The sequence below is a fragment of the Aphis gossypii genome, chromosome 1, assembly GCF_020184175.1.
Source record: "Aphis gossypii isolate Hap1 chromosome 1, ASM2018417v2, whole genome shotgun sequence".
Classification (NCBI taxonomy): Eukaryota; Metazoa; Arthropoda; class Insecta; order Hemiptera; family Aphididae; genus Aphis; species Aphis gossypii.
The window spans coordinates 2,178,649-2,191,282 of NC_065530.1; the positions used below are offsets into that span (position 1 = coordinate 2,178,649).

General features: G+C 30.5%; 1 protein-coding gene across 4 annotated transcripts in view; it reads right to left on the reverse strand.

Annotated features, from left to right (window-relative positions):
• The window catches only part of LOC114120849 (gamma-aminobutyric acid receptor subunit beta-like), a 46,552-nt gene extending 34,979 nt beyond the window's left edge, over positions 1 to 11,573 (reverse strand). Inside the window, exons 1-2 of one of the 4 annotated variants that reach the window (XM_050198507.1) lie at positions 10,653 to 11,566; positions 9,852 to 10,580 (exon numbers count right to left, since the gene is read on the reverse strand). In XM_050198507.1, coding sequence (XP_050054464.1) covers positions 9,852 to 10,309 — 458 coding nt within the window. In that variant the 5' untranslated portion in view covers positions 10,310 to 10,580; positions 10,653 to 11,566. Of the gene's footprint in view, positions 1 to 9,851 lie in introns of all 4 variants that reach the window. The other 3 variants (XM_050198506.1, XM_050198505.1, XM_050198508.1) reach the window with 3 other exon arrangements.
• Between the last annotated feature and the right edge of the window lie 1,061 nt (positions 11,574 to 12,634).

A 12,634-nucleotide genomic window follows, 5' to 3' on the forward strand; every position in this document is an offset into this window, starting at 1 on the left:
ATCAGTCAAACACAATAACTGTTTCACTCCTACCTTTGCAGTAATGAAACAAAGTTCCCACCATTAATCAAAAAAAAAAAAATATATATAATATAATCATATGTCAATATCATAGGTATTACATAATCATCAGTTTAATTATAAAATATAATTTTGAAGTTTCTTGACTAATTCATTTCTTTTATTATTAACACGATTATTAAGTATAATTAACTTCAGAAATTGCTTTTAGTAATTAAATTTTCACATATTACAGTGTATTAAAATAATATAATACATATAATATTATTTTATTTTTTTATTTTTTGACAAAATGCTAGATATTAACACAGTATATTATGTAATAAAAAAAATCTATATGATATATAAAAAGTATAATAAAATGTTTCATTTTAATACACAATACACCTTAGTTTTTTTTTTTTTTTGTTATAGCAGTATATATTTTTTCATTACTATGAATTTTTAATTATTATTTTAATAAACTTCGATCTATATCATGGTCCTAAATCCAAAATGTAATAATTTATATTTATCGAAAAATTGAATATATATTAACATCCTTATATCTTTTAAAAAAAATTAAAACAATTGAAAAATAATTTTTTCACGATTTTGGATAATTTTCTATATATAAAAACTAGAAAAGAGACAAAATTGCATAACTCTATCATAATTTAATACCTTCGTTCAACTGTACTTGTACTATGCATGTATATTAAAACTTAAAATAACTTTTCCTGATCTAATTTTAAGAATAGAGTCATAATATAATAACAAGTTTATGGAAAATAATTACTTAAAACAATTAAATGCATCGTATAATAATATGGTGAAAAAAAAATAAATAGAGATTTATGTACTAAGTATTGTGTACAAATACAAAAAGTAATTTTTTAATGGAAAGATCATACATATTTATTTTGGTACTTTAGTTATTACTTGTTAGTTATTTTGTTAACCAAATTTCAATCCAAGGTATTAATAACATGGCCAAAGTATTTAGTGGTACATAATGCAAGAATAGACGCATTTTATTTATAAACAGAATATTACTTAATATTTATATAATAGCGTTAAATCATTAATTATATATTATTCAATGTTCATATAAACAATATTTAAAGTAACAAACTTAAATACTAAACTGAAAAATAAATATATATATTAATATGATAATAATTATTACAATTAGCATTTTTTTCAATTAATAATCACTAAATATATACAATTCCCAGTAAATCAATAAAAAAAAAATAAAAATGAAAAATAAACTATGAAATTGTATAATTTATAATATTTTCAAACAACATTATCATAATCATAGGTGTGAAATATAAAATTATTCATTATCGCTTATTTTTATTCTGATACACTCATATTGAACAGTGTGTACGATTTTTTGTATAGGAAATAAATAGTTAATGGTTATTTTTCTCGATACTTATCTGTTAATAATATTATATTATAATTTATTATTATTAGTAATAAGACAATAATTAATTTATATTTATAAGCCGGCGCGCCATATAGGCAATTTGGGTACATGACTGTATAGGTTGTTTTTTGGTTGCGTTATCATGAGAATCTAAAATTCTTTCTGGCCCAACTTTATTTTTTATATAAAAATTTTTTTTTTACTTAGTTACTTATTAAATGTATGTATTATCCAAAATAAGATAAAACGTTTTAATTTTAAAATACTTAATGAGGATTTTACAAAATATAATATGATTCCTTAAATCAATCTATCATCTTAATAATATCAATATATATACTATATTATTAAACCATCAATAATTGCTCTATGTCATAATACTATAGTAATTATAAATTAATTTTTAAGTATATTATATAGCTAATAAAGTGCAATATTATATTATATTATGTAAATAGAAAAAAATTATTTCAATGGAAGTGTCTGTGTTGATTATTTTTGTTTTATTTTACTATGACGCTCTGCCCTCTACTCGATTTACTCACCAACCCTCTCTTTCATAACGCTAAATATTTAGATTCTTCTGTTTGTTCTTTCTTTTAATTGTTTTCTTTGATTTCTTTTCGTGATATTCTTTTCTTTGTTTTTTTTTTTTTTTTAACGCGTTATTTTCATCTGATATTTTAAATAGCATCCTAACAATTACAAAATATCTATTTAAAAAATTATTTGTTGGAAACAAATATTTATGTTAATTTATATTATTAACAATAATAATAACCATTATTTACTTATGATTCGGTTAATAGTAGCTATTTGGCAAAACTTTTTTCATATAATAGAAATATATCAATATTACCTAATTTAGTGAATAAATTCTAAATTTGTCAGTTTAACATCAACTAAAGTTAGCGACTAATTAGAAATAACACAATTTTTTCATTTATACAAAAAAACCAATGATAAAAAATCAATTTAACCAATTGGAAAAATACTTAAGTTATTTTTTTTACAGTGAGTTTTAATAGTACTTGTTGAGCTTTACGGAGCATTTAATAATATACTCGTATTAAAAAAAAAAAAAAAATAATTCCAAAAATTACCATTAGGCCGGAAAAAGTTTATTAAGCTTTTATATAAATTTATATTGTTTGATATTGTGATGATTATGATGGTTATGATAAATATGTCTCAACTACTTGTGTAGATGCCCATGAGTACTGTAATGGCGACAGTGAATTCACTTCACATTATAAATTATATGTAAAATAGTGTGACAATGGAGCTAACTTATATGCAATAGTCATTGCTTAATGGACTCACTTTGGAACTAAAGTATTTGAATTCATTAACCTGATGAGTCAATAAGGTGAAATTTTTAAGAATAAAATAATATACTCATACTTATTTATAGAAATAAAAAAATTAAATAAAAATGTTTTAATAAATATTTATTTAAATATTTCAAATAATAACCATTTATAATTATAAATATAAACATATATAATAATAAGTATGAAAATTAAATAAATACTATTTTTTTTCTATAAATAATTACTTACTTAAATAAAAAAAATTATTTTTAAATCTGTAGTACTTTTTGATATATTAAGGCATCAAAATAGTATTGGTCCTTGAAACATATGAAATAAAATAGTCTAAAATGTATATAAATATACCCTTAAAAATAAACATTGACCCTTCAAACCAGTGTAAGCAACTCGCTAAGACCCTTATAGATACATTTTTCTTATGTGATAGTATTATATGATTATAAGTTTATAAAAACTTGTTTGTCTCCAATATTTAAATGAAGATTTTAGCCAGGCGTCAAATAACTAACGTTTACTCTGTATTATTAAAAAAATTACCTTTAATTTCATCATAATAATATTGTATTATGATATGAGAGAATTAATTATAATGAATTAATTAATACTACGGAGAAAAAAGAAAAAAAACAATACTAATACGTAAATTAACAGCGATTTTGGAAAATGTTTTCACATTATACGATAATATAGTAAATTTATTTTACGCACTTTAAACAGTTTTCAAGCTATTCAATATACAAATCAACAATTCAATAATCGGCTAATTTACTCCATATATAATCGTAAAACATAATTTTTCTGTTCAATTTCGTTGTATGAATGAAACTATTATACCCTCCTTTGAGCGCATCCATTTTAAAAACGACAGCTCCGGTACTGGCGTGGTGGTTGAAATGACGTTCTGTCGACACGTCATCGCATGCCGTACAAATATTTACTTTCCTACGTGGTTATTAGATCTCACCGTCTAAATATATATACCATATGTATATAATATAATGTTATATAAGAGTTTTGATACCCGATGCTTGTTTTCCGGAAAAAGACACATATTGTATAAATTTATAGAACTGTAAACACGATGTGTGTTTGAAATAAATTTCGTCTAGACTCCCCGTCCGATATACATTTGTTTAAAAAAAGTCACATGATAATTTTTAATATCTAATTCATAATATCATAATATTATTATTTGTGCATTCATTAGATTGTTTTTTTTTTTTTTTTAATTTTAACGATTAATTATTTAAATACTATAATGGCACTGTACAATTATTGATAGATTCAATAAAAATTAGTATGATGAATATTATATTATATCGAGTGACATTTAAATTCAACAACGTTAAATTTACTTTATTTTTAAAGTGTTTTATTAGTTCTTTTTATTCTTTTATTAATATTATAACATACGCATTTACTTTAACATTCTAAAACACAATACTATTCCGGGGAAAAAAGTACTTCCCGAGATAATGCGTTTCAGGTTTACCGTCAAATTAATAATCTCTGTTTACATATAGAATAACTATTGGTCGAGCGATTGACGTACAAAGTCCGCACATGACAATAATAAAATTGACAGAACAAAATATGAGATACGAATCATTAGAATTTACTAGGAACGGGTTTTATTTTCTCTTTTTTTAAATTTTTTTGAGATTTTGCCAAGATTGGCAAAGGTTGTGTAAGGAATCGGCCACCAATACATGTCTCATTGTATTCGTATTATATATGTACTCAATGTGGTGCGGGAAACAGATAATAGAAAAGTTCGCCTAACACGCTTTGATAGATTTATGAAAGACGTGATATTATTTTTATCTACAATTTAAACCACTCGTCTATCACTGCAATAACAATATATTATATCCGATATTATAGTTATTGTTATTATTGTTATATAAATGCTACATCCAATCTATGATCTGTATTCCATCGAATTATTTTTATTAAATTTTTATTATATATCAGTTTGATGAAAATATGAAGCCAATAAGTTAAAGAAAATACATATTATGTATTATGATTAATTGAAATATAAAATATCTACTGCAGTTTAATAATTATTATAATTTTTATAAAACTAAAATGTACTTTAAACATATCTCCTGAGATCTTCGAGATAACATAATAAACGAAATTCAAATTCGAACGTTGAAACCTACTCGTTACTTTATACTATAATCGAATACGACTCAAATTGCATTTTATAATTTACTACCTATTCTAATTTTAAAATGACATATCATGCACTGACTTTTTTGCTGTAGCGACTATCAAATACTCTATAATTGTATAATATTATATAGAAGCAACTTATTTATATCAGTATTTTTTTCTCCATCGACTATGAAATCGTTAAAATAAACTCCAGATACTCAAAAGAATCCTCTACAACTATGATGGTCTGATGATAAGGGAATGGAATAGAAAAAAATAACACTGTTAATCAATACGTGAGACTAAAAGCATAAAATTACAATTATAAAAAAATAAAGCGATATTTTATCTAAAAGCAGAGCAGAATATGAGAAAAATATATAAAACGTTATTAGCTGATGACGAGAAGAGGAACGTTCAATCATTGCAAAGAATGATTTCTTGATAACCAGCAGTAATACATGTATTAGTATACATATTATGCAGTAAGTTTTTTTCGTATATACTTCGGTTGAGCACTCTTCAATTTCACTCAAATTATTTAAAAGATTTTTTAAATACTAATCTTAAATAATATAGGTATAGGTTTTTATTTTATGATTTTATAAGTATTATAAATATTATTATTTCATGATGGTCTAGTTTTGATTATAAGTCATTGCGGCACTAGTGTTTGAATCTTTTAACTAAGCTTTTCTGCCTTTTAGTTCTTTGCAACAGTTATTGGTAAATAATATTATCATTACATTTCGTTGAAGTTTTTAAGAGAATAATTTGCTTACAGACCATGTATTATTTATAAAAAAACTAGTAATTTTATAATAATAATATTATGTGTATGATGTCATATAATATATTGTAACAAATTTCATGTAGTTTTATGTATCGGAAGAGTTACGAGGCTATAACACACATGTTGCTCAAAAGTTAAAACTTTGTATGTACTTGTCGTTTTCTCGTCGATATATACACGAAATATAATATAATAACAATATTGTATACGATGGAAAAACACCGATTCGTATACAATGCAATATAATATTATGATGATATTTCTCCGGTTTAAAAAATGAATATACAACATATTACGCCACTCGCGAAAACACTCAAAAAGTATGGCACTTCAAATAGAAAATGCGCACTCTGATATATGTGTGCGTGAGTGTTATGGAAATGACGGAAATAAGAGCATCGATTGACAGTATAGTGTTAAAACATTGTTGCTGGTACTGACATTCTATTCTGAGTGCAAGTGTATACTGTTTGCGGCGCAAGTGGTATTCAATGACTTTTTCGAACTTATTTATAATATTATTATTGTATATTTGTATAGGTATATTTTCGCAAATAAAGTGATAATATTATTATACCAGACGAGCGACGGATTTCAACTATCAAAAATATACGATTTTCTTTCAATAAGCTACTACTAAATATATTATTAAATACGAATATAAATAACATTCATGTACCATCACGAAATTTTATTTTTATTTTTGATATCTACTTAATCAAGTTTTTATAAGAAACACGAAACAATAATTTTTTCAGGCCGTTTAAACTATCATGTAAGATCTTAACGGAAAAATAAAAATTTTCAAAATTTTGAAACTAATTCACTGAAATTGTCAAAGGTGTGATGAACGGAAGAGTAAGGTAAGTGAATGTCTTCGGCTCTCAATTTTAGTTGCAATCTTATCTTAAAATAAAGTGAACACAAAATCCATAACTCAACATCCAAAGATAAATTATTATGTTTGTTTCTGTTAAGTGGTTTTCAAGTTGATTTTATATTAAATAAACTAATTTAATTTAATTTAAAAATACTTAGCGATAATAATGACATTTGCCAAGTTCTATAAAATATTTTCCAATGCACAGTTTTTTTTTATTATTTACTTTAAAATACTTTAAAACACTGGTAATTCAATTAAGTTTTTAGTGATTTGCATAATATTCAATAAAAATACCTGAACATTATATTTTAATAAAATAACAATTATTAATGATTATATTATGATATGGATATTAGCTTATAAAATGTTAATATGAAAAAATTGAAAATAAATACTATCAAACCCTACAGTTTTAGAATATTTAATTTAAATTATTGATCACTACTTTTTTGTTATTTGTATTCGTTGATTGATGATCTTTATTTTTTAACTGCTATGATGTGTCAAATCGGTAATTTTATCAAAATATATGTATAATAAACTCAAAAACCATTTTAAGTTTAGTTAAATGAGTGACTGACGAGAAAAAATGATCAAGCGTAGGTACGTTAAAAGTTCGCGCAATCAACTATTTTATTAAAAATATTTTTCAAAAATATTAGAATTTATATTTAGACTTAATTTAAATTGTCTATATTTAAATAGGTATACATTTTTTGCATAACTTTTAAATGAATATATTACAATTACCTATGCATACTAAATAATAAAAATGAATAATGATAATCATTAAATAATAAGTCTAAAAATGTTAAAAATTGTTCAATTTTAAACATTTTGAAAAATGTATCGACAGTAAACATTAATAGCTCTCAATGAGTTAAGTGTTAAGTAAAAAAATACCTCACAGAATTATGTAAAATCTACTTTGAAAAATAAATAGGACTAGGTAATCAAATATAATATCAAAAAAATTAGTTGATAATTAAAAATAATAATAGAAGTGTTATAGTGCTTGCATGCGCCTACTGCGGAGCTTAAAAATTCAAATTTGCCTATAAATGAGTATTGTGATAAGCTTGTTAAAGAAAGTTTTGAAACCGTTCATTGAAAAACATCGGAGATATTAAGTAATTTTTAAATCGATAAAGACGCTGTGAATATTATATTATACATACACTAAAAGTCGATAAGATATTTTCTTTATTTAATATTAAAATGTATGCAATTCAATATTTATTACAAGAAAATTATAAGAAATGCATTTTTATAAGTTGGCAAAAGGTGTTTTATTTGAAGGAAAAAAACTCATAAAACAAAAATCTAAGTTTAAAAATCAATCGATCTCCTAATCCTAATATAATGAATTGTATATTATATCGAGTGTGGAACAAATAATATTTATACTCTCAGAGCGGTGGTAAATAATTGATGACACGATTAGTACTAAAACTAAAAAGTAAAAACCACCAAATTCTAAATACCAACAACATAATAAATAGACTTTCAAGAAAATATTATGACATACGCATAACTTAGGTACGTAAGACGGATAGAAAACAAAAATTGAATTGATAACAACAGCTCGCGGTGATTTAATGTCCGGTAAATAACCGAAATATTTTCTAAACGACAGTCGAATTAATATATAATTACCGGAACAACATGTAATACAGTTACACCTCAGCGTAAAAACTATAATCGTCTAAAGCACATCATATACCCGTTTAAATGAAATTTATATTATACGTATTTATAACAACCAGGATGTGCATGAATTGTGTAGTATAACACAATACGTTCTTATCACGTCTTATATATTTAAATATCAATACTATTTTGAAATATTAATACAGCAGAGTTCTATAAAATTAATTTGTTGTGTACTTTATCTTATCTAACCTAATCAGAAAACCATGGCCACTATTTAAAAAAAAAAAATAGATAGTAAAAGTATAAAATAATTGATGAAAATGAACTTCTACCGATCATTTTTAAAAAAAATATATACAAAACACATCTTAAAATGTTTCCCCCACCAAACATTTTCCACTATATATAGAAATATCCATAATATTAATTTTATTATGAGGTTCCTATCATTTCCTGACAAAGAATATTATTCAACATAATATTTGTATGTAAAGGTTAACATCAAATACGAAACAAATTAACATTAAAATCATTGTGATAAAATATAACTGAACTTTATAAATACAATTGGAATATATTTGTGTTGTGATTTCGTGCTTAATAAAACAAGTAAAACAAAGGTCTCAAAAAATTAGTATGTGATTTTAGTATTTACAGGATAGATAAACATAATAATAATGAACAAAACAATTTTTAGAAAAAAAATGGAAAATGCTTAATATATTTTTTGTTTTTGATTTTTCAAGGTTTTCTTTGTTTTTATAGAAAATCAGCCCCGCTTAACATTAGTCTCCTTTTCATGTAATTAGTGTTGTTACGGTGATTTGATAAGATTAAGGAAGAGTATGGTACAATACTGGAACTTATATAATAACAATAATAAAATATTATATAATATTATGTGTAGTGGTGCGTTACTCTCGAGTCCCGGGCATTGTGTGTGAGGCGCGTTTCGAGGACATACTCTCGCTGTTAACATCTATATATCTATACACTAAAGTCCCGACTCGAACGAGCTCTTTACGTCTCGAGGACACGACAACAACGGCGGCAGCGTTTATATAGTGGCTGTTCATCGCCTTTATTATATTATATTATTATTGTTATTATATTATTATGTATATATAATATTATAATACAAAATTAACGTGCAACGAGCTCCGCCGAGTCTCTCGAAATCTGGCCTATGGCACTCGAATAAGACAGCTCGCCCCGAAAAGACACTCTAATTTACTTGAGATTTTTGAGGGTTAGAAAAGTGTTGCTTACAAAGACTTACAAGATCCTCCCCGTTTGGCTTTCGTGGTATATCTCAACGAGTGTTTGTGTGCAAACGATGATAATTTAGTGCGTAAACGATGGTGCACACACATTCTAACGTGAGCACGAGGAATAATTAAGGACCAATATCTAAAGTGAAAGGAGTAGGAGGAGGAAAACCGATTCAAAGCCATTCTCGTGGTTTGATTTTTGAAATGATCCGGCAAGTTTTCGTGCACAAATCGTCGTGGGACTCGAAGCAAATAAACGATGGGGAAAAAAAGGTTTAAACAACTTAAAAAACGGATCAAAAACTGGTATACTCACGCGGCATGCGTGCAGGGCGTCGATGGGGCCCAAAAGGCAACGCAGGCCACCAGCCACGCGGACATCCGGCGGACAGCCGCCGCCGACGACAGAGACGACGAATGCCTTCGGGGGTTGGTCGAGTGCTTCATTGTCGGCGGCGACAACGGCGGCGACTTCGCATCTGACGCGTCCACGGCTTCAGTGGCCGCGTACGGCATACGGGCGCGGCTATCGGCAGTGACGGTGGCCCGCGGCCGGTGCGGGCCGCGCCCGTTTCGGTCGTGTTGGCGATGGTGATTGTGATGGTGGTAGTGGTGATGATGGTGACGATAGTAGTTGTGGTGATAGTGGTGATGGTTGCGGTGATCGTGTTGGTGGTTCATACGGCGGCGGTGCTGCTGGTCGCCGGCGTGCCGACACCGGCGCCTGTGGTGTCGGTAATACGACGGCGATAGCCGCCGGCCGCCACACGTCATCGTGGCCGTGGCCGCTGCGGCTGGTACGGGCGGTGACTATGGTGCTGTCGGCGCGTCGTCGTGGACGTCCCGCGGGCCAACCACCGATCTGGCACGGCCGTCGCCAGAGCACCATATACGGCGACGTCGTCGCGGTCGTCGTAGCGGCGATAACGAGTGGTGGAGGTGGGGGGGTTGGCCTACCGCAACCGCCGCCTTTTCCTCTGCCCGCGCCGCTCCCGGGGGTCTGGCTCGTCGGTCGGATAAAAAAAAAAAACCGTACGAAAAATCACTGATACGACACGCGGATTAACGTGCCGTCGGTCGGTGCGTCAAACAATATTATTATTATTATTATCGGTACCTGTTTAACGGCGACGGAGACGACTTCGGCCGGGATATTTCCGCGGAGCCGGGCGCGCGTATACACACGTACGCGACGTACCTATACGCGGTGCAGAGTGCGACGCGCGCGCCGTGCGCCTTGCGGACGGCGAGCGAGAAAGAGAGAGAGAGAGAGACGACGACGACGAGAGCTCGACAGAGAACGCGCGCGCCCGAGCGGCCGAAACAGAGATGCCGCGGAGCGAGAGTAGAATATAAAAAGGACCGGAAAAATAGGAAAAAGCGTGTTCGCTTGCGCGTGCGTATTACGTGCGGCTGGTGTATAGGTGTTTGTGTGTGGGTGTGCGGGTGTGCGGGTGTGCGCGTGTGTGTACGGTGTGCGAGCGACCGTCCGTCCGCGAGCGCGATTGTCCGTGCGCGGTCCCGGAGAGCTTTCTCCAGGGTTGTTTGCGCGCTCCGGCAGCTGGGCGACGGGACGCCCCGTGCCGCCCGGGTATTCCGCTTGGCGCGCACCGACACTCTCGCGAGCTTTGAGGCGACGGTGGCGGGGCCGGTCGCGCATAGTTGTACGCCGCGCGCGCCGTATTGATTCGGCACGGGGGCCACCCGACGACGCCCGCCACTCCGTCCGCGTCACGACCCTGTCTTCGTCGCCCGCCTACACCCTCGTAATGCTGCTCGTTCGCGACCTCCGCCGCCGCCACCTTGTGACGCCTCACCTCGCCTCGCCTTAAACCGCCAACCGACCCTTCGACCCTTTCTCCCTCCTGGTCCCGCTCGCTCATTCACATACGCCGCCGCCGCCGCCGACACCACCCAATTACCTTATATAGGTTTTTTCGATACACGTGCACGCGGGCGCGCTCGCGGCCCAAAACTTTGGACGAAAACGCGTTCGCCCCGCCGCCATACGTCGGAATATAATAATATATCGCTGAATTCGTGTTATCGTCGTCGCGATATAATATTATTATCTAATAAACTCGATATGTCTTATCGCCAGTATTTTACTACTTATACTCAAATTTTTATACGGTTTATGGATTTATAAAATAAATCGATACGACTTTTATTAGATATTATTATTTTCTTGTTATAATATCTTTTGTAACGTTTTCTATCTGCAAGCGTGTTTTGTGTTTGGGGACGGTCCAGCACTGCAAAACCTCAATCAATCGGCAATAATTCAGAAATTTTATTGTTTTTAATTGAAATTTATTGATAATTGATATTATTATAAATTAATATTGTAGCTATTTAAAATACTTGAGCACTTCCCTAAATTACACTAATTTTATTTTTTTAATACTTTATTCCGTCGTCTTCGAAGTGATGTAAGAGTTGTACTGCATGATAATAATTAATTGAAAATAAATTGGTCAAACTGAAAGCTGATCAGGGGCGGGGCTTATGCTCCACAAGTCCCGCCTCAAAACCGCCTATACTATGGAATTTTTTTAAAAAGTTTTATCGTCTATTTTAATCAAGTATATTTGAACATTTTTTTTTACATTTAGTGTCGATTATATGTGATGACAGATAGCAGATGACGTAATATTATAATACTATAAATATATTACTATGTAGGTATACAATGTATATGAATATGTATATTATACATATATACACACACACATATATATATTATTATAGTATTGAAGTTTTCATTCTTTTCTATACTGCAAGAACAGAGAAAATACATATTTTTTAAAATCTCGCAATCCGCCCCTGGTCGATCGGCTGCAGTCGTTTTAATAATAGCATATAAATGGTTCTTTCTTCCCTCCTCCTCACACGACCATAAATTGGTTGGTCCACGACGAATAGGGTCCTTGACGCCCGTTCTGGCTTTATATATATTATACAAAGTCGACGATGACGATAATCGAATTCGTTTTCATTCAGTTGAATTGATGACTATTCAAGGCATTTCTATATTCTTATATCATACTTTATACCCAAGAAGACGCGCCTATTATTATTTATATTAAATATTATAAA